Genomic DNA, 23,094 nt, shown 5'->3' with positions numbered 1-23,094 from the left:
GGTACTGCTGTTTCAGTAGGTTGATAGCGGCCTCGTATGTAGTCGTGTCCTGGATGAGTGCGTATACTCTCGGGCTCGCTTGGGCGTTCAGAACTCTTAGTTTGGATCTCTGAGGGACGCCGGATTCTTCCAGGTAGGATTCGAAGCAGTCCAGCCAGTGTTTGAAGTTGAGGGCTGAGTTTGCTGCCTGTGGGTTTAGATCCAGGTACGGTGGTTTGAGGGCTTGCAGCCAAGCCGGCTGGTGTGGCTGGTGTAGCCCGGTGTCTGAAAGCTGCTGTGGCTGTGCTTCTGGGAGGGCTTCTGGCTGGCCAGTAGTAGACATCTTTAAAATTTAGTCAATAAAATTGATATACCTATCAATTCGTCCAATAAAAAGCGACGAGTTAGGAACGTAACTAAAGGTTTTTATTGACTAAATAACAGAGCCCACCCTCGTGGGTGATCGGGTCCAACAAGGAGGAATACCAGCCAGTCGACTACCTTTATACCTGGGCAGGTAGGTGGAGCCATGGGCGGAGTCGGAGGTGGTCAGCCCAGGTATAACAGCGTGACAAGAGGCGACCTCGTATAGTGATACAACAGTGAGAACAGTGAGAATACAACAGTGATAACTATAGAGTAACGATAGTGATCGATAAAAGTGGTTTACCACACCTACTATGCCCAATGGGTGCCCAATTATGCGGACAAAGACAGATCCCTCATGAAGTCCACATCCTTCCCCCTTACGGAGGAAGCGTGCGCAGCCTTCTCCCGCATTAAGGGAGACATTGCCAAGGCCACAATGCACGCAGTGGATGAGTCCATCCCCTTCCAAGTCGAGAGCGATGCATCCGACTTCGCCCTAGCCGCCACCCTTAACCAGGAGGGGAGACCGGTGGCCTTCTTCTCAAGGACCCTACAGGGCCCTGAGATCCGACACTCGTCAGTCGAGAAGGAGGCCCAGGCGATTGTGGAGGCGGTACGACGCTGGAGGCACTACCTGGCAGGCAAATGATTTACCCTCCTTACCGACCAACGTTCGGTCGCTTTTATGTTTAATAACAAGCTGAGGGGCAAAATCAAGAATGACAAGATCTTGAGGTGGAGAATCGAGCTCTCCACCTATGATTATGATATCTTGTACCGGCCAGGTAAGCTGAACGAACCCCCCGATGCTCTGTCACGAATTACATGCGCCAGCGCGCAAAGTGATAGACTTCAGACCCTCCACAACGACCTCTGCCACCCCGGGATCACCAGGCCTTACCACTTCATTCAGGCCCGCAACCTGCCCTACTCCATCGAGGAGGTCAGGACCATGACCAGGAACTGCCAGACCTGTGCCGAGTGCAAACCGCACTTCTTTAGGCCGGACAGAGCAAGCCTGATCAAGGCCACCCGCCCCTTCGAGCGCCTGAGCATCGACTTTAAGGGGCCCCTCCCGTCCTCTGACCGTAATGTGTACTTCCTCAACATTGTTGATGAGTACTCCCGTTTCCCCTTTGCCTTCCCCTGCCCAGACATGACCAGTACCACGGTCATTAAATGCCTGAACGACCTCTTCGCCTTGTTCGGGTTCCCAAACTATATAGATAGTGACCGGGGCTCCTCCTTCATGAGCGAGGAACTCCGTCAGTTCCTACTAGCGAGAGGTATTGCTGCAAGCAGGACCACCAGCTACAACCCCCGAGGGAACGGCCAGGTGGAAAGAGAGAACGCGACGGTATGGAATGCCGTCCTCTTAGCCTTAAAGTCTAAGGGCCTCCCAACCTCCCGCTGGCAGGAAGTCCTCCCGGCAGCGCTGCATTCCACCCGGTCACTACTTTGCACTGCCATCAACGCCACCCCCCATGAAGGAATGTTTGCTTTCCCCAGGAAGTCGACTACGGGAACCACGCTACCAACCTGGCTGACCTCTCCGGGGCCCGTCTTGCTGCGAAAGCACGTGAGGGCCCATTAAACGGACCCCCTGGTCGAGAGGGTGGACCTCCTGCACGCCAACCCCCAGTACGCCTATGTGGCATACCCAGACGGGCGGGAGGACACAGTCTCCTTACGAGACCTCGCACCCTCGGGCACTCCGGAGACACCACCTTCACCCCCCCCCCACCACCCCCCCAATTCCAGCCCAGGTAGACGGCATGCCGGAACCCCACGAGCCTTCGCCGACCACGCAGACACCAGCATTAACACCGGATAATGTAACACCGCCGCTGCGACGATCAGAAAGGCTTACGAGGCCTCCGGACAGACTGACATACCAGAACTGGTAGTACACTTCACCCCGCCGGACTCAAATCTAAACAAGGGGTGAATGTGGTAAACCACTTTTATCGTTCACTATAGTTATCACTGTTATATCGTTACTCTATGGTTATCACTGTTCACACTGTTGTATCACTATACGAGGTCGCCTCTTGTCACGCTGCTATACCTGGGCTGACCACTGCTGACTCCGCCCATGACTCCACCTACCTGCCCAGGTATAAAGGTAGTCGACTGGCTGGCATTCCTCCTTGTTGTATCCGATCACCCACGAGGGTGGGCTCTGTTATTTAGCCAATAAAAACCTATAGTTACTTTCTTAACTCGTCGCTTTTCATTGGATGAATTGATAGGTATATCAGTCGGCAGCTGCAGTGGTGACAGGACCACTCAGACGTCCTCCCACAATCTGGTGGACTCTCTCCTCCAGATCAGTCAGAGGCTCCACTTGAGGACGGCCTCCTCCGGTGCGAAGCTGCTCCGTTCGGTTCTGCGGCAGCTTGGCCTGCAGGGCAAAGGACGGGAAGTGATGTTACATGATGCACTGAATTATCATCTCATGCCCCCCATGGTGGAACAGCCCTTACATGATGCCGAGTCAAATGTGGATGTGTGTGACCAGAAAGGGCCATGGGTGCTTGCTGACAGATGGCCATTGGGGTATCACGCACGCTGTAGCCTTAAAGTCAGGTGCTCATGGAGGGATGCATAAGGTTACATTAACTCCACTCACCCTGACGACCCGAGTGAGGTCGTTGATTTTCTTCCTGCACTGGACAGGGCTCCTGATCGCCATGCTGCTGGAGTTGACCCTCTGAGAAACATCCCTCCAAGCTCGTCAGTAGTCCTTATGATTAGGCCTCCTGCCATTGTCGGGGTAGAGGACATCTCGCCGGCGCTCCACTGTGGACACCAATTCCTCCAGAGACTCAGTGCTGAAGCGCTCTGCTCTCTGCCTCACCCTCTCCATCTGATCCAAGTTTTTTGCGCCAGAGAAGGGCCTGCACCGATTTGCAGGCCTACAAGGCGCAGAGTGCGGATGCTGGAGCTGCCTGACCCACCCCTTTAAGAGCTGGCCGGCGCCTGCAAGTCTCGTGGTCATGGGTAATTGAGAGCACCTGCGCTGCGGCTGGACGCCCCGATATTGGGTTGCGCCGGCATGTTAGCGCCTTAGGTGCCCCGTGTAACGCCTAAACTCACGCCTCAATCAACTTTGGGGCGCTGCAACCCAATATCGCACGAGGTGTCGATAAGTTGCGCCTGGCTATAAAATTTGCGCTCCGCCAATTCTAACGCCCCAAGCGGGGCTATACCCAATTTCTAGGCCAATGAAATCTTGCAATGTATGAGTAATGATTCATTTTCCCCTAGGTCACGAGAAAACCACTAATCACAAATTACATAAATCTGCAAACTAGGTGGGTGGTATTATTTCCCTACTGGCCTTGGATGGCAATGCCTGTTGTGTCTGTGTGTTGATAGAGACACTGAAGACAGGAGTTGGTTTCATAGGTGTTTACTAAACAAAGTCTGGAGGGGAACTAACGGATACAACACAATATACAGGCTTATATAGCCCGAGTGGCCATTACTGGTATTACAGTACACATGGGGCTCTTAAAGGCACATACACTACAATTCCTCCCCTTTTAGCCAACCAGTACATAATATTTTATTAAGTAATTATTAATTACATGTTACAAGAAAAATAATCTGCACATTGCTGCAGTTAATTAATTATAAGTCCGTCGCTCTGGAGACTTCCTGACTCGGTCCGGATAACGCCTCGGTGGTGTCGTAGTTTCTGGTGGTGCAGTAGGTTCTTTTGGCAAGGCTGATTCGGCTTGAATGCCAGTGTCGGGTTCATCGGGTTCCAGTATCACCGGATCGGAGGTAGATATGGGTATCTCTACTTCATCGTTAGGCGTATAGAGTTGTGGTGTAGGTTGTCCCTTTTCGGATGACTCTATGATTTGGTCAGCATGGCGCCTTATTATGCTTTCTCCGATGTCCACGGTATACATCAGCGGTCCTAGTCGTGTGCAGATAGTTCCAGGCTGCCATTTCTCGGTACGGTAGTCCCGGGCCAAAACTTGTTGACCTATCTGGAAGGTTCTAGTTGGCCTTTCATTCATGCCTTGAAATTGCCGGTTCTCCACGTCCCTTCTGATGTTGGGCTTGATCAAATCCAGCCGGCATCTTAGGCTTCTATTGAAGAACATCATGGCGGGAGTTTGGTTTGTAACCATATGTGTTGCATTCCTGTATGCGAACAAGAAGTTATCCACCTTCTGCTGAAGTTTTATGTCTTCATTACCCATGGCCTTTATGGCCTTCTTGAAGGTCTGGACAAACCTTTCAGCCAATCCATTGGTGGCGGGATGGTATGGGGCGGACGTGTAGTGCTTAACCACATTGTTTTTTAAGAACTTCCTGAATTCTTCGGACACAAATTGCGGTCCATTATCAGAACAGATCTGTTCAGGCAGCCCATTCCTGGCAAATATGGTCCTTAATACTGTGATGGTTTTTTCCGTGGTGGTGGAGGACATCTTTATTACCTCCGGCCACTTGGAGTGTGCATCAACCGCGATTAAGAACATTGAGTCCATAAATGGACCAGCAAAGTCGATGTGTACCCTTTGCCAGGGAGATGAGGGCCACTCCCATGGATGTAGAGGGGCTTGGGGTGGAGCGTTTTGGACCTTCTGGCATCCTAGGCAGCTCTTGGTCATTTCTTCGATGTCTCCATCGATACCTGGCCACCATACAAACGCCCTGGCTAGGTTCTTCATTTTCACTCCACCCAGATGCCCCTCGTGAAGCTCCTTTAGAACTTTATCCTGGAGTTTGGGTGGAATCACCACTCTGGATCCACACATCAAGGTTCCTCGGCACACTGACAGCTGTTCTCTTCTTTGCGAGAATGCTGGCAACAGTGGTTCGCCATGTGCTGGCCATCCCTTCACTGTTAAATCGTAGACTCGTGAGAGAGTCGGGTCATTTCTAGTTTCCCTTTCAATGGCAGAATTTGTTACTGGTAGACATTCGACTATGGTAGAGTGGAAAATCTCCACTGGGTCTACGGTAGGTGCTTCTTCTACCGTTGGCAACGGTAGGCGCGATAACCCGTCAGCATTCCCATGCTGTTTTGATCCTTTATATTCTATGTCATATTGGTGTGCCCCTAGAAAAAGGGACCACCTCTGTAGCCTTTGCGCTGTCATAATGGGAACACCCTTTTTAGGGTTGAATATGGAGATGAGGGGTTGATGGTCAGTCAACAAGGTAAATTTTTGTCCGTGTAGGTAATGGTTGAATTTCTTCACTCCCCATACCAGCCTGAGTGCTTCCCTGTCGATTTGGGCATAGTTACACTCAGCTGAGTTCAATGAGCATGACGCAAAAGCTATCGGCCGTTCCGAGCCATCGGGGAATTTATGCGATAATACTGCTCCTACGCCATAAGAGGATGCATCGCATGCCAGTCTGATTGGCAGTGATGGGTTGTAATGAGCCAAAACTTCTTTGGACGTGATTAAGTCTTTGCATTTATGGAAGGCACGTTTACAGTCTTCGCTCCATTTCCAAATTACTCCTGTTTGTAGCAGTTCATTAAGAGGGTGTAGAAGAGTTGATAAGTTTGGTAAAAATTTATGATAGTAATTTATTAATCCCAGGAACGACCTTAATTGTGAAACATTTTCAGGTGCTGGGGCTTTTATGACCGCTTCAATTTTTTCAGGTGACTTATGCAACCTTTCCTTATTAATTATGTGGCCACAATATGATATTTGATTTTGGAAAAATTCGCACTTGTGGCGATTTGCTCGGAGGCCCCGTTCTCTCAGCCTAGTGAGCACCTGCTCCAAATTGGCAAGGTGCTCGTTGTCGTTTTCTCCTGTTACAAGGATGTCGTCTAGGTAGCACTGAGTCCCCGGAATCCCTTGGAGGACTTGCTCCATAGCTCTTTGCCAGATAGCTGGAGCGGATGCTACTCCGAAAGCCAGTCGATTGTACTGGTACAGACCTTTGTGTGTATTTATCGTGAGATTTTTTTTTTTTTTTTTTTTTTTAAAAAGAGGCCTCTTCAACCTCCATCTGTAGATATGCCTGTGCCAAATCAATTTTGGTGAAACGTTTCCCTCTGGATAGTGAGGCGAAAATATCTTCTATCCTCGGAAGAGGATACTGTACCGTGTGAAGGACCAGGTTTACAGTCACCTTGAAGTCTCCACAGATGCGAATTTTTCTCTGTTCTTCAGATTTACCATTATTCAATGCTTTCTTCATGACTGGAACGATTGGTGTTGCCCACTCGCTCCAATCTATTTTGGATAATACGCCTGCCTTTTCCAAATTCTCCAGCTCTGCCTCGACTGCTGGACGAATTGCGTATGGCACCGGCCTTGCCTTAAAAAACTTGGGAATTGCTGCATCTTCCACTTTTATTGAGGCGGTGATGCCTTTCAAGGTTCCTAGTTTCTCTTGAAACACTTCTTTGGCGTTGGCCAAGATGTCTTTTAATCGTTCAGGTATGACGTCATCATCGTTTTTTTTCTTACTGGTCACCGTCAGTGCCTGAATGGAGTGCCAGTCTAAACGTATTTTCCTGATCCATTCACGTCCCAACAGCGGTGGCCACCATCTTGTAGAATGTATAAATACAACTTCTGTATTTCCTTGCCGTTGTATACAACAGGCACCCTTATTTTTCCTTTGGGGTATACTTTCTGCCCCGTATATGTTTTCAAGATAATGGATGTCTCTTTTAAAGGTATATGCGGAAATAGCCGCTCGTAATCCCGTCGATTTATGACGGTCAGAGCTGATCCTGTATCTAGCTCCATTTTAACTGGGGGCCCTGCTATCGTGAGGGTAACCCCCAAATGGTCTGGTAGTCGTCTTTGGCAATTACATTATGTAATTTGAGACAGCTTAGTCTCTTGTTTTCGGAGTCGCTATCGCTCTTCTGGTCTTCGGAGCTACTGTCCGTCATCATTTGCACCTTTCTGTACTTTTCTTTATTGATTTTTTTTTTTCCTGTCTGTGGATTTTTTTTGTCCAGATCGGCATACCCGTGCAATGTGTCCAATCTTTCCGCATTGCCTGCATGCTTTGTCCTTGAACCAGCAGTCCCTCTGGTCATGGGTGGATCTGCCGCAGCGATAACATCTCTCGAAACCCTGTGTCATTTCATGGGTGCCGAAGTCCTGTGTCTTTTGTTGTATCTCTGCAGCTCCTCTTGCGGCTGCTTCGTATGATACAGCCATACTGAAAGCCTTGTCCAGTGTTAAATCTTTTTCAGAAAGCAGCCTTTTCTGTGTTCCTTCACTTAGGAGACCGCAGACGAATTTGTCTTGAAGATAATCTGCTAGTCCTGCCCCGAATTGGCAGTGTTTTGATAGCTTTCTTAATTCGGTGAGGTAATCAGCGTTACTTTCATTCTTGTGTTGATTTCTCTTGAAGAATTTGAATCGTTCCGCTATCAGCAGCGGCGTTGGGTTTAAGTGCTCCTGTAGGGTATCAACAATTTCTTTAAAATTCTTGTCCTTTGGTTTGGCTGGAGTGATTAAATTTTGTAACAGCCCGTATGTCTTTGCGCCCATTAGATTCAGCAGTACTGAAGCTTTTTTTTCATCTTCTATTCCATTTGCGGTGCAATATACCTCCACTCTTTCCACATGTGGTCCAATCCTCTATCTTGTTATCAAAAGCATCAATATTGCCAGACTTAGGCATCGTAGAAATAAAATGGCGCTTCCCGTGCTTTTCTTTCTTTTCTGCAGAAAAGATATGGCGCTTCCCCGCCGCTGCTGCCGATGACAACGCTGTTTCCGTTCTTTTTATTTATTTATTTACAGTTGGAGACTCGTTCCCGCCGGACTCTCTCTCTAGGTCTGAACGCTGACCTGCTTGCAGCGCCGGCCGTCTCCCGAGTGCTCCCTCCCCGTCTGTTACTGCTTGCCTCCGCTTTCGCTGCTTGGCCTAGCTGTAGAGCCAGCCGCTGGAGCCCCAGCCCGACGCGCAGGAAGGATTATTGCAGTACCTGCCACCAGCTTGGCTAGCTGGTGAAACCACAGCTTTTTCTTTTTCTTGATTTTTCTTCAACTTTGGACGCCAGAGGAATCGATGTTCTTGAGGGGCTGCCGAATTGCAGGTAAGTCCGTTTCCAATTCCTCGCCACTGTTGTGTCTGTGTGTTGATAGAGACACTGAAGACAGGAGTTGGTTTCATAGGTGTTTACTAAACAAAGTCTGGAGGGGAACTAACTGATACAACACAATATACAGGCTTATATAGCCCGAGTGGCCATTACCGGTATTACAGTACACATGGGGCTCTTAAAGGCACATACACTACAATACCAACCTCAGCCCACCAACTGTAATTACAGCAGTTAACACTATGCAAATTAACTACGTGAGAAGTCACACAACACCAGGTTATAGTCCAACAGCTTTATTTGAAATCACAAGCTTTCGGAGCGCTGCTCCTTCATCAGGTGAAGTGAAGAGATGCATATAGGCACAGCATATATAGTCAGAAGAGAACACTGCCAGATGATTACACGTAATCTTTCTAACTGCCCTTTATCCCACCTCGGCAGAGAGATAATCACAGCAATCAAAGGTGTGGATGGTGTCCAAACAGGTCAGTCAGGAAAACATTACATCAAAGAACAATGAGGTAGGGTCACCAGGGGTCAAATGTTGCAGATGCTGGGGTCTGTATGAAAAACAAAAAACAAACTAAGAACAATATAAAAAATTTTTTTTTTTGCTGGAAATCACAGCAGGTCTGGCCGCATCTGTGTAGAGAGAACAGGCCAACGACGACTCGAGTCTGGATGACTCTACGTCAGGTGGGGTTACATGTAGCGTGACATGAACCCAAGATCCCGGTTGAGGCCGCCCTCATGAGTGCGGAACTTGGCTATCAGTTTCTGCTCGACGATTTTGCGTTGTCGTGTGTCTCGAAGGCCGCCTTGGAGAATGCTTACCCGAAGATCGGAGGCTAAATGTTCTTGACTGCTGAAGTGTTCCCCGACTGGGAGGGAACACTCCTGCCTGGCGATTGTTGTGCGGTGTCCGTTCATCCGTTGTCGGCATGGTCTCGCCGATGTACCATGCTCCGGGGCATCCTTTCCTGCAACGTATGAGGTAGACAACGTTGGCCGAGTCACATGAGTATGTACCATGTACCTGGTGGGTGGTGTCCTCACGTGTGATAATGGTATCTGTGTTGATGATCTGGCATGTCTTGCAGAGGTTGCCATGGCAGGGTTGTGTGGTGTCGTGGTCACTGTTCTCCTGAAAGCTGGGTAGTTTGCTGCGAACGATGGTCTGTTTGAGGTTAGGCGGCTGTTTGAAGGCTAGTAGTGGTCGCGTGGGAATGGCCTTAGCGAGGTGTTCGTCGTCATCGATGACATGTTGAAGGCTGCGAAGAACATGGCGTAGTTTCTCCACTCCGGGGAAGTACTGGACGACGAAGGGTACTCTGTTGGTTGTGTCCTGTGTTTGTCTTCTGAGGAGGTCTCTGCGATTTTTCGCTGTGGCCTGTCGGAACTGTCGATCGACGAGTTGAGCGTCATATCCCGTTCTTACAAGGGCGTCTTTCAGCGTCTGTAGGTGTCCATCGCGTTCCTCCTCGTCTGAGCAGATCCTGTGTATTCGCAGGGCTTGTCCATAGGGGATGGCTTCTTTAACGTGGTTAGGGTGGAAGCTGGAGAAGTGGAGCATCGCGAGGTTGTCCGTGGGCTTCCGGTAGAGTGAAGTGCTGAGGTGTCCGTCTTTGATGGAGATTCGTGTGTCCAAGAATGAAACCGATTCTGAGGACCCCTCCGGAGGGTCGCTGCCCTAAGCTTGACATGTATGCTCAAGCTGTCAGGAGATGCATCAACGCCAGATTCATCAGCCGCACTCACAACAGTCCAGAATGTCACCCGAGCACAACGCAACGCCATCCACGCTCTCAAGACCAACCGCAACATCGTCATCAAACCAGGAGACAAAGGAGGAGCCATCGTCATATAGAACAGAATGGACTATTGCAAAGAAGCATACCGACAACTGGACAACCAGGAACACTACAGTTACCCGCAGATCCGACCAAAGAACACACCCGCCAACTCAACAGACTGATCAAGACCTTCGATCCAGACCTTCAAAGCATCCTACGCGCTCTCATCCCACGTACTCCCCGCGTGGGAGACTTATACTGCCTACCAAAGATACACAAAGCCAACACACCCAGACGTCCTATCGTATCAGGCAACGGAACCCTGTGTGAGAACCTCTCTGGATACGTCGAGGGCATCCTGAAACCTACCGTACAGGGAACCCCCAGCTTCTGTCGCGACACTACAGACTTCTTACAGAAACTCAGCACCCACGGACCAGTTGAACCAGGAACACTCCTCGCCACGATGGATGTCTCGGCACTCTACACCAGTATCCCCCACGATGACGGCATCGCTGTGACAGCCTCAGTACTCAACACCAACCAATCTCCAGACGCCATCCTACAACTCATCCGCTTCATCCTTGACCACAAGGTCTTCACCTTCGACAACCAGTTCTTTACCCAAACACACGGAACAGCCATGGGGACCAAATTCGCACCCCGATACGCCAACATCTTCATGCACAAGTTCGAGCAAGACTTCTTCGCTGCACAGGACCTCCAACCAACGCTATACACCAGATACATCGACGACATTTTCTTCCTATGGACCCACGGCGAAGAATCACTGAAAAGACGACATGATAACATCAACAAGTTCCATCCCACCATCAAACTCACCATGGACTACTCCTCAGAATCGGTTTCATTCTTGGACACACGAATCTCCATCAAAGACGGACACCTCAGCACTTCACTCTACCGCAAGCCCACGGACAACCTCACGATGATCCACTTCTCCAGCTTCCACCCTAACCACATTAAAGAAGCCATCCCCTATGGACAAGCCCTGCGAATACACAGGATCTGCTCAGACGAGGAGGAACGCGATGGACACCTACAGACGCTGAAAGACGCCCTCATAAGAACGGGATATGACGCTCAACTCGTCGATCGGCAGTTCCGATGGGCCACAGCGAAAAATCGCAGAGACCTCCTCAGAAGACAAACACGGGACACAACCAACAGAGTACCCTTCATCGTCCAGTACTTCCCCGGAGCGGAGAAACTACGCCATGTTCTTCGCAGCCTTCAACATGTCATCGATAACAACGAACACCTCGCTAAGGCCATCCCCACGCCACCACTACTCGCCTTCAAACAGCCGCCTAACCTCAAACAGACCATCGTTCGCAGCGAACTACCCAGCTTTCAGGAGAACAGCGACCACGACACCACACAACCCTGCCACGGCAACCTCTGCAAGACATGCCAGATCAACAACACAGATACCATCATCACACGTGAGGACACCACCCACCAGGTACATGGTACATGTTCATGTGACTCGGCCAACGTTGTCTACCTCATACGTTGCAGGAAAGGATACCCCGGAGCATGGTACATCGGCGAGACCATGCAGACACTGCGACAACGGCTGAACGGACACCGCACAACAATCGCCAGGCAGGAGTGTTCCCTCCCAGTCGGGGAACACTTCAGCAGTCAAGAACATTTAGCCTCCGATCTTCGGGTAAGCATTCTCCAAGGCGGCCTTCGAGACACACGACAACGCAAAATCGTCGAGCAGAAACTGATAGCCAAGTTCCGCACTCATGAGGGCGGCCTCAACCGGGATCTTGGGTTCATGTCACGCTACATGTAACCCCACCTGACGTAGAGTCATCCAGACTCGAGTCGTCGTTGGCCTGTTCTCTCTACACAGATGTGGCCGGATCTGCTGTGATTTCCAGCAAAAATATATATATTTTTTAATATTGTTCTTAGTTTGTTTTTGTTTTTCATACAGACCCCAGCATCTGCAACTTTTGACCCCTGGTGACCCCACCTCATTGTTCTTTGAGGTAATGTTTTCCTGACTGACCTGTTTGGATTATCTCTCTGCCGAGGTGGGATAAAGGGCAGTTAGAAAGATTACGTGTAATCATCTGGCAGTGTTCTCTGACTATATATGCTGTGCCTATATGCATCTCTTCACTTCACCTGACAAAGGAGCAGCACTCCGAAAGCTTGTGATTTCAAATAAAGCTGTTGGACTATAACCTGGTGTTGTGTGACTTCTCACATTTGTCCACCCCAGTCCAATACCGGCATCTCCACATCATGGTAACTACACATGGGATGAGAAGAGGTATATGTTAAGAAAGAGAGTAAAGTAACAGTAAAATTAAAGTATTTATTCTTCCAATCTGGAGAGTGATGATTAATCAGACACAGACGCTTTTATAAATTACTTCTGAGTTTGGCAGTAGCAAAGCAATTTCTAGGAAGGTCAAAAGGACAAAACATTAATACTTTTCAAAAATGTTTTGGCATATACTGTGGGCTTCCATCTATGTTGATGGAAGTCTGGCTACAGAAAGTACACATGTACACTAGTAGAAATATACACACAGCACTGGAAAGTCACATGGCAAGTGGTGATGAATGCACGTTTACTTAAATACCCATAACTTTTAACCACCCACTAATATTTCAGTTGGGGTTTTAAATTGTGCATTCCAAGAAATTGCTCCATTTTTCTAAAATTTTGTCCCAAATGGTAAATTTTAAAAGAACTTCAAAAGGAGGATTAGATCACAGTGATTCAAAACACAATTAAATATTTTAGATATGAAAAAATCCTCACCATTATGAACTTTAAGTGACTTTCTGTTGCTTAGTATTATAGATTAGAGGTCATTTGTCCTAAACAGTAGAATTCCAAATATTGTTTTCATAAAAATTTGAGTCAAACTGCACAAGTCAGGTTACTATATAAGGATTTTTTCCTCAATAGAGCAATTACATGAAACATCAGAGGAAGCTACGTAACCCTAAATTTACCAGTTTCATAAAAATAACCAGGTACCCGAAAATATTCCAGATTTACCATATTTTGGAGAAGGTTTCTGGGTCCACTTATGCATGTGCTGTTGAAAATAAAATCTGCCAATTCCAATATCTCTGCAGTTAACTCAAAGCACCATTCAGGACAGGCAATGTTCTGATAGGCATTGAAATATTGGACAAATGAACTACAACATCTAGCTGAAAACATTAATTGAGCACAAATGATTATATGGGAGATAGAAAACATATTTCCAGAGAGCTTACTTAAGATAGCTAAGTAAAGATATTTGTGGCCCAAGGATGTTCTGAAGTACAAGGAATATTTAGATCATTTGAAAATATGTAGAGGCAAGTGTTATATTCCAGTGAGGGTTATTTTTGTGCAACTGTATTACACTTGCACTGAAATAAGGTAACCTTTGACCCCAACATTGTAAAATGTTTAATTGAATGTTGTTGCTCATCATTTTCAAAATTTTGAGTCACTCTGGGTTTGCTTCTGATGGCTCAAATCAGCCCAAACTGCACACATCATGCTATATATATATATATATCAAAGGAGGCAGTTGTAGATGAGAAAAATAAAAAGACAGAAGATTTTAGCCTTTCTGTCCACTGTATGATTAATCTATTAAACGCATATGCTTAAATGAGGAATTCAGAACAGCAGTCAAATAAACAACTATCTGCAGTCAAATAACTGAACTAGCCTCAATCACCCAAATGTAAAAGCAGCATTTCCTCCAGGGTCAGGAGATCGATGCAAAATTTTACAATGGCAGTGCTTTTAAAAAAAATATTGAATATTAAATGTCTTAGATATTGGACCAAATTTCAATGTAGATCATTTTTAAATGTATGATGTGTTATATGCAGGAACCTGTCATTATTCAAAATAGTGAAAGAGTTTCAAAATCTTACTGGCTTTACTTCAGAATGGATATGTCTGAATGAACTTTGTTGACGTGAGGATTTCCAACTAAAACTTACCTAAGATCTCTAATTGAACTGGTCTAAGAATCTGCCCAGGGACAAACAGGATAACTCATTAATTCCTAAATGATTTTCTAACAGTCATTGCAGCCCCACATCATTGCCAATAGACCAAATGAAAACACCAAAACTGACATACAAATTGTACTGTATGTAAAGATGAAAGTGCAGTTACAAAAATTACAAGAGAAATTCCAATGATGAAAGAGATCTGTCACTTTGGGGAATCAGGTCATCAAAATTCACCATTCAGGGCGCTACAACTGACCTCAGCGTTTCTGAGCTAGGGCAGAAAATAAAATCAGCCAAAGTTCCCACTCCTGATTACGAATAATACCTGATGGAAAACAGATATGTGAATGTCAGATAAGGTAGATCAACCTTGGCTGTGACCCCAAATTCCCACATCAAGAAATGGTCACGTAGGTAATGTGCTGGAGCATATGGAACTGGAGGCCCACCAGGAGTCATTTTGTTCAGGAGGGAGGAAATTGTACCTCTTATATATTAAAACTAGATGAAGATATAACAGTTGAATATACCATGTATTTAGCATGTTCGTTAATATTTTGAATTACATATTTATACATAAATAAACATTTAGTTCTGTGTCATCAGTATTCACATAAGTTATGAATATAGAAACAAGCAGCAGTCATATCTGGGGATTTAAAATTATGAGAATATGACTTAAGATATCATCCTATGAAAATAAATTTTAACAGGACCACTGTATATATGGGAGAGAAATAAAGCATTAATGCCTCAGTACCTTTTACGCCTATATCTATCCCAAACAAGTTACACTATTATCCTAAAGTTTTCTTATTCTCAGCAACACAGGACAAAGGGAAACTCCACACCAAGGGACATTAGTTGAACATGACAGGTGAGGCCATGAAACAGTGAGGTGCAGGTTTGGTTCTCCAACCTAAGCTGTGGAGATGATCACAAGGCACTTTTATACTTGCACATAACTTCATCCAGTTTCAGGAGAGAAACATCTATGCTGCTATACATAGTCCCACAAAAAGCAAATGCTTGGGACCAGCTTCCTGCATTTCCATTATTAAAACTGGCTCCATTATCCTTACAGCAGATTTGTAGAGGCACATTTTCATGAATCTATGTTGCTGGGACAAGGCTTGTTTACACTCCGGTCGCTACAGACATCAGCTACACCCAGTGTAAAACCACCTCCACACCAACTGCAGTAACCTGCAACGATATACAAGACAAACTTTTTTTCATTTTTAACGGTAGTCAACTGCACCATTAGTTCTTCACTAACATTAAAATTTTAACTGGCATTTGGACACCCAATGAGCAGCGCTCCATTTTCTCTGCCTTTGGCCTGAGGGCAACTCGGATCTGTGGTCATCTATCTCGAAGCAGTACCTATAGCATCCCAAGATATCTCCAAAAATAGCCCAACGAACGTAACTCTATATTATCACACACACACACCAGAGAAGCAGTTACTCCCATCCTTCTGCCCAGACATATTGTCGGAGGTTGCCGCCAGTCAGACACTGGGCGAGTCAGACAGTCCCCGCCCTCCCACTCACTCACTCACTCACCAGCTGTCCTCCTCCTCCTCATCATGCTCCAAAACCATTGTCTCCAGATCCAGCGCCACCACCTCATCCAGCACCGTCCGCTCTCCCGGCTCGGGGCTCTCGCTGCCGCCCGAGGCCGAGCCCGAGCCGGCGGGACCGCCAGACCCCGGCGGCTGAGACACGGCTCCTCCCCGGTGCGTTAAGTGGGACAGCGCCTCCCCTTGTAGACTCGGGGCCGGGTCTGGGCAACAAGCGAGGAGGGGCTGCCACGAGTTCCCGGGGCCGGGGCCGGGGCCGGAGCCGGGGGAGGGAGCCGGCTGTTTGGGGTTCAGTATGGTGGAGCGTGTCCTCAGCTGTTCGTTCTGTTTCTCGAGTTTGCGAACCAACTCCTGCAGCTTCCGTACTTCCAGGTCGGCGCTGACGCTCGAGTTAACGTCTTCCATCTTCCGCGTTTCTCGACGTTTGCTCGCTTGGTGTTTAGTTTTTCTCCTTCTTCTCCTCCTCGTCTATCGGTACATGACGGACGCGGCCGGGCTCCTGCGATCACAGCCGTACGGATCCAACACCCAACTCCAGCTCGGCCGCCATCTTCCTGTCGTCTGGCCCGGCCCCGCCCCGCCGCGTGACGTCAGCGTGTTCCTCTTTTCCCCAGGCCGTGACGTCAGCGTGTTCCACCCACGTCCCGATTCATGACGTCAGCGCACCACCCCCCAGCTGCGTGACGTCTTCACGCCCCTCTGTGTGTCCTTGTTTCAGCGTGTCCCCTGCCCCTCGGCCAACGCAGCAGCGTGGTGCCCGTGTGCCTTTCCCACCACCTAATCAATTCGGACTTCCACTGGCTGAACTTCTCCAACTCCCCGTTTATGAAGACAGTGCACACTCAAGAAGTCACAGTTTTTATAATATTCACCCACTTCCCAAACCACAGCTGATTCCTTTGAAAAATGCAACCTGAGTAAAGCGAGATGAGGAGGTGGGCACTCTTCTTCTTAGGCAGTCCCTCGGAACCGAGGATGACTTGCTTCCACATTAAAAATGAGTTCTCACTACACCACTGGTAAATGTAGAGCGAAAGACTTGCATTTATATGGCACCTTTCACATTCTTAGTAATCCACAACCAATAAATTGCTGTTGTGTAGTCACTGTTGTTTTATTGGCAAATGTGGCAGCCAAACTGTGTACAGCTAGGTCCCACAAACAATAATGACTAGTTAATCTGTTTTGGTGGTGTTGGTTGAGGAATAAATGTTGACCAGGATACCTGGAGAACTGCTCTTGTTTGAAAAAGTATCATGAGCTCTTTTATATCCACCTGAAATGACAGACGGAGTTGCTGTTTAACATCTAATCCAAAGGACGACACCTGCAACAATACAGCATTTCATCATCAGTACTGCACTGAAGTATCATCCTAGATTATACGCTAAAGTCTTGGAGTTGGGTTTAAACCCACAACCCAATTCAGAGGTAAGAGTACCTGTGAGCCAAGCTGACACTTGGAATGCCAGCCAACATCCAAGCAGCATAACACAGCCAACAGAAAGAAAGGCTTACTTGGAAGAATTTCTATATAGACTAAAGGATGAGGTTGTTCATTGTTACAGTTGGAAAATATGAAGGATCACATTTTTACAGGTGTCAGGAGCTACATTCTCAAATCCAATATCTCACACTTTCATTTTTACAATAGGAAACAAAGAGGACCGAGGACACTAGAATGTTTTTGACACTGAAATGTGGCATCTCCTAACTATATTGATGTTGAATCTTTGTATCACAAGATAAATACAGACGATGAAGACTTCTATATATCCAGCCAGAAAAACAGCTTAGATTTCCCCCACCAGGCCACGTAATTGCCTCTTGAATAAATCTAAGGCTTCTGTCTCCACTACCCTACTCAAAAATCATTCCAAATGTCAATCACACTTCCTACCCCTGTGTTGTCATCTTGGGAGTCATCCAAGGATGCATTCTTGACTCCCTCCTCTTCTTCAATTACTTACTTCTCATTAGAGAAATTATCAAAAACAAGAACTTGCATTTATATAGCACCTTTAATAGAGAAACGACCCAAAGCACTTCATAGAGGCTTAATCAAAAAATGGATGCTGAGAAGATATTTGGATGGATGACTAAAAGCTTAGTCAAAGAGGTGGGTTTTAAGGAGGGTCTTAAGGGCCGAGAGGAAAGTGGAGACGCAGATGGGTTTAGGGAGCATGTGTCCCAGAAGGCTGAAAGTACAGCCTCCAATGAATCATAGAATCATGGAATATTACAGAACAGAAGGGAGTAATTCGGCCCATTGAGTCTGCGGCGGCTCTTTTGAAAAGCAATCCAGTTAGTCCCACTCCCCCGCTCTTCCCCCATATCCCTGTAATTTTTTTCTCCTTCAAGTATTTATCCAATTCCCTTTTCATGGCTACTATTGAATCTGTATCCACCGCCCCATCAGACAGTGCATTCCAAATCCTAACTAATTATTGCATTAAAAAGTTTTCCCTCGTGTCGCCTCTGGTTCGTTTGCCAATCACCTTAAATCTGTGCCCTCCCGTTATCAACCCTTCAGCCATTGGAAACAGTTTGTCTTTATTTACTCAATCTAAACCCGTCATGATTTTAAACACCTCTATCAAATTTCCTCTTAGCCTACTCTGCTCTAAGGAGAACAACCCCGGCTTCTGTAATCCTCATCCCTAGAACCATTCGAGTAAACTCTTCTGTATCCTCTCCAAAGCCTTCACGTTCTTCCTAAAGTATGGTGCCCAGAATTGGACAGAATACTCCAGCAGGCGTCGAACTAGTGTTTTATATAGGTTTAGCATAACTTCCTGGCTTTTGTACTGTAGGACGTGCAGAATTACCCCTCACCCCGTCCAACAGGTTATAGAGCTCAGATTTGAGATTTATGAGAAATTACACCAGACACACGGGTTCTGCCTTTAACCTTTTATTGTTCCTACGACAGATTTAAAACCCCAACCGCTATTCGAGCAGTTCACCAAAAATGTTACAAGAAATCATACGTACAACCACCCATAGATAATTAGTCCAGCGTTGATTGTAGGCTACGTCCTTTTGACTGCAGTAGCTCTTCGCCTTTCGACTGCAGTAGCTCTTTGAGTTGAGATAATCAGCCAGGCGCCCCCTTCTGACTGCAGTGCCGATATTTTTAGTCACTTTTTTAATACAGTTTTCCTTGCCTTTTTCAGTAAATCAATCATTCAGAGATTGTGAGATGTTCCTTTAATGTTCGACCTAAGTTGTTTGAGCAGTCAAAAATTCACACTCACACATCCTGTGTGGCTATCCATTAGCTGCCTTTATCAAAGCCCAAAATTGTTCATTCACTCATAAAAGTTTACAGAAGTGGCAGTAAACCACTTGGTCACATTTCATGTGTTACGTTGCATCCTGTATTTCAGAACTCCAAAGGTTTGACCTTTAGCCACCAAAAGTCGTTCTACAACCTAGTGGCCTGTTTTGTTGTAGACACGAAGTCTGCAAATCTAAGGGGGTTTGTTTATCTCTGTTGTCTATGACTAACCCCTGCAGTCACAACCATGTTTGCTGCTTTTTAGTAAAGCACATTCCATGTCCACTTATCAGTGAAAGACCGTCTGTTCATTCACCAACTTTATTTCACTTTGAAAAAACCTTTTGGCCTGGCAAAGCATTTTAATGTATACCAAAATAAAAATTAAGGGTCTGTGTATACTTACAGTACTCTATGCCTCTATTTATAAAGCTCAGGATCACATATGCTTTATTAACTGCCTTGTTAACCTGTCCTGCCACCTTCAAAGATTTGTGCACAAACACCCCCAGGTCTCTCTCTTCTTGCACCCTCTTTAAAATTGTACCATGTATTGTCTCGCCTCATTCTTCCTAGCAAAATGTATCACCTCACACTTTTCTGCATTGAATTTAATTTGCCATGTGACTAGCCTGTCTATGTCCTCTTGAAGTCTATTACTATTTTCCTTACTGTTTACTACACTTCCAAGTTCAGTGTCATCTGCAAATTTCAAAATTGTGCCCTGTACCCCCAAGTCCAAGTCATTAATATATATCAAAAACAGCAGTGGTCCAAGTACTGAACCTTGGGGAACTTCACTGTGTACCTCCCTCCAGTCTGAAAAACAGCCATTTACCACAACTCTCTGTTTTCTATCCCTTAGCCAATTTTGTATCCATGCTGCCACTGCCCCTTTTATCCCATGGACTTCAATTTTGCTATCAAGCCTAATATGTGGTACTTTATCAAAGACCTTTTGAAAGTCTATATACACAACATCAACAGCACTGCCCTCATCCACCCTCTTGGTTACCTCATCAAAAAACTCCATCGAGTCAAACACAATTTGCCCTTAACAAATCAGTGCTGGCTCTCCTTATATTAGTCCATGCTTGTCCAAGTGGCTGTTCATTTTCTCCTGGATTATTGTTTCTAAAAGCTTCCCACCACTGACGTTAAATGGACTGGCCTGTAATTCCCAGGTTTATCCTTCTTCCCTTTTTTGAACAAGGGTGTACATTTATAATCCTCCAGTCCTCTGGCACCACCCTTGTGTCCAAGGAGGATTAGAAGATTATGGCCAGTACCTCTGCAATTTCTACCCTTACTTCCCTCAGCAAACCTAGCATGCATCCCATCTGGAATGGGGGACTTATCCACTTTAAGTACTGCCAGCCTTTCTAGTACCTTGCCTTTATTGATTTTTATCTCATCCAGTATTCCGGCAGCCTTCTCGTTTGCCGTGGCTTTGGCAGAGTCCTTTTCCTTGTTAAACACTGATGCAAATTACTCATTTAGTGTGAAGGAATAAGCCATATTTCAGAAAGATATATCATAATATGAATAGAATTCTGATATTTATTAATACATGATATACTGGGTTTAAAAATCTAAAGCCTCAGAGACACAGGCTGCAAACAGAAAACAGGCTTCTGAGATAAAGATCAGTTGTTAACAAAGTTGTAAACATACAAGCTTTGAAATGGGAATTGGTTAAATATACTAAAACAATGACCCTATTGAAATGACAGTTTGGTGCTTCTGAAAGGTCTCGAGTTTGGAGGGAACACAAAGAAATGCCCAGTTTAAAGTGTTAAAGAACTAACATGTGAAACAGAAACACAAATATTAAAAAACCATGTGCCTTTGAAAAGATGACATCAAGTAAAAGAAACACCCGCTGGTCAAATAGTTTTTATGTTAAACTTGGAAGACAGGAAACAAGATGCAACCAATTGAGATAGCTAGAAAACAAGTAAACACTCAGTCAAAGTGTCTTTAATTTATACATAGTAAATATGATACCAACAAGAACACTTTGAAGATATGACTTCAATAGATACAACAAGCAATTACATTGGCCCAGAAATTCGGGTCTCCACGGGTGAGTACGCATGGGGTACTCACCCGTAGGCCCAATGGAAGTGCCGGTTTCCTGCATGCACTGCGCATGCGCGGGAAACCGGCACTTCCGTTCCCCTGAAAGCAGGGGTTCAGAGGTCGAACGCGTGCGCGGGAGAGGCTGCGCGTGCGCATCGAACTTAGTTTTTTTTTTACAGGTTTTCCCGGGAGGGTAAGTCACCAGAAGTTACACATTTAAAAAGTAGGCGTAAGGCCTGCTTTTTACAAGGTAAGTGGTGAATTAATTAAAATTAAAACATTTTTTCCACAGGTTTATTATTTTTTAATACTTTAAAGAAAGGTAAGTTTATTTTTAGCCCCATTAGAAAATAAAATTATTTTTTTCAAAAATTTAAATTATTGTTTAAAATAGTTATTTCATGTAATTTATAGTTTATTTAAAAAATGTGATGTTTTTAAAAAAATTATTTGAAGATTTAGTGATGTTTTGGGGCCCGTAGTATTTCTAAGTTTTGACAGCACTTCCTGTCAAACTTATGAATGGAGCATTCCCTGCTCTGATTGGCTCCCCATGGCCCACGTGATCCCAGGGGATGCATCGAACTAACTGTGCCCCTGGGATACGCAAGCACTGCGCGCCGGCAGCTGGAGCAGGCCCAGGATCGAAATTCCACGGGAGCCCACAGCACAACGGCCGGTGTGCAAGGTAAGTGCAGGTCGGGGGCTTGCACCCGCGGGAAGCCCCCAACCTGAATTTCTGGGCCATTGTGTTTGTATTGAACTTGGAGTAGTTAGGAGACTCAACGTCTGCTAAAACCAGTAAAGCCAATATTAAGAATTGAATGGAAAATCTTCGATAAGAATGGCATCAAACAGAAACCATTGCTGTCATATTGTTGTTATGATAGTTTTTGGAACATCTAAAAGTAGAGACATAATTATGCATGCAATAGTTGAATTGACAGTAAGATAGAAAGCATTCAACTGAAGTATCAATAAAGATAATTAGCTTACATCAGCAGAGAACTTCAAAGAATAAACCACTGCAAAAAGGGTATAAAAGATAGACCTTTTCAAACAGAAAGTCAGAAGTCGCTGAATGGGCCAAGCATTTCTCAACTTTGCAGGCACCATCTGTAAGTTTTTAACTTTGAGTCTTGGGGATCAAAAGGTACTATAATTTGATTTTGGTGGATGTTCTGGATTTAGAGATAAGTAAGAAATGTAGAAATGTAACGAAGTAAAGATTTGAGAATAAGGATCTCAGAGAAATAAGAAATGTAAGCTATTTGTATTTTGAATTGTTAATGTTGCGACTGACTCAACAGCTGTTAAATGAATGTCGGCTCTTAAATAAAACGATATATTTTTAGAATTGTCTCAAAGAGTATTTCTGTATAAACTCGCAAACCCAATTTCTGTACACTCTTTTGTAAGGAGTTGCAGAATTCTGGGGGGTATTCTGGGCTCTCATAATATCCGGAAGGTTACAGTCTAGTTAAACTTATTAAAAGTGCTATCTGGAGGATGGTAACATCTTCAGTCTTTCCTTTCCTTTAGGGAGAGATAGCCTGAACCTTTAGACCCATATCAGCGTCTTATACAGTTCGGCTATCTCTAACTTAAGTTGAAGGTGAACGTCTGAGGAATACGCCTGATCTGGGGTAGCCCGAACAGGGCTAGTACTTGTAATTATCCCTTCATTAGTACCTCAGCCATGCATTCTACCATCACCAATAGATCTCCATTTTTGTCCCTAATCAGCCCCACCACTCATTTTACTGTTAATATGCCTATAGAAGACCTTTGGATTCATTTTATGTTAGCTGCCAATCTATTCTCATACTGTCTCTTTGCCCCTCTTATTTCTTTTCTCACTTCTCCTCTGTATTTTTTATATTCAGCCTGATTCTCCCTTGTATTATCAAGCTGACAT

The 23,094-nt window shown here is 45.6% G+C and overlaps 1 protein-coding gene across 6 annotated transcripts in view; it reads right to left on the bottom strand.

Annotated features, from left to right (window-relative positions):
- Window positions 1-16,532, bottom strand: part of LOC147123253 (SLAIN motif-containing protein 2-like) — a 29,494-nt gene extending 12,962 nt beyond the window's left edge. Inside the window, exons 1-2 of one of the 6 annotated variants that reach the window (XM_085969906.1) lie at window positions 15,798-16,532; window positions 384-2,752 (exon numbers count right to left, since the gene is read on the bottom strand). In XM_085969906.1, coding sequence (XP_085826032.1) covers window positions 2,683-2,752; window positions 15,798-16,219 — 492 coding nt within the window. In that variant the 5' untranslated portion in view covers window positions 16,220-16,532 and the 3' untranslated portion in view covers window positions 384-2,682. Of the gene's footprint in view, window positions 1-383; window positions 2,753-3,747; window positions 8,462-12,170; window positions 12,503-12,554; window positions 14,555-15,797 lie in introns of those variants that run through there. The other 5 variants (XM_085969895.1, XM_085969911.1, XM_085969909.1 and 2 more) reach the window with 5 other exon arrangements.
- Window positions 16,533-23,094: the final 6,562 nt, after the last annotated feature.

This window comes from Somniosus microcephalus, chromosome 2 (genome assembly GCF_052327205.1).
Source record: "Somniosus microcephalus isolate GS21.2 chromosome 2, FLI_Smic_1.0, whole genome shotgun sequence".
Classification (NCBI taxonomy): domain Eukaryota; kingdom Metazoa; phylum Chordata; class Chondrichthyes; order Squaliformes; family Somniosidae; genus Somniosus; species Somniosus microcephalus.
This window is presented reverse-complemented; position numbering and strand designations above follow the sequence as displayed.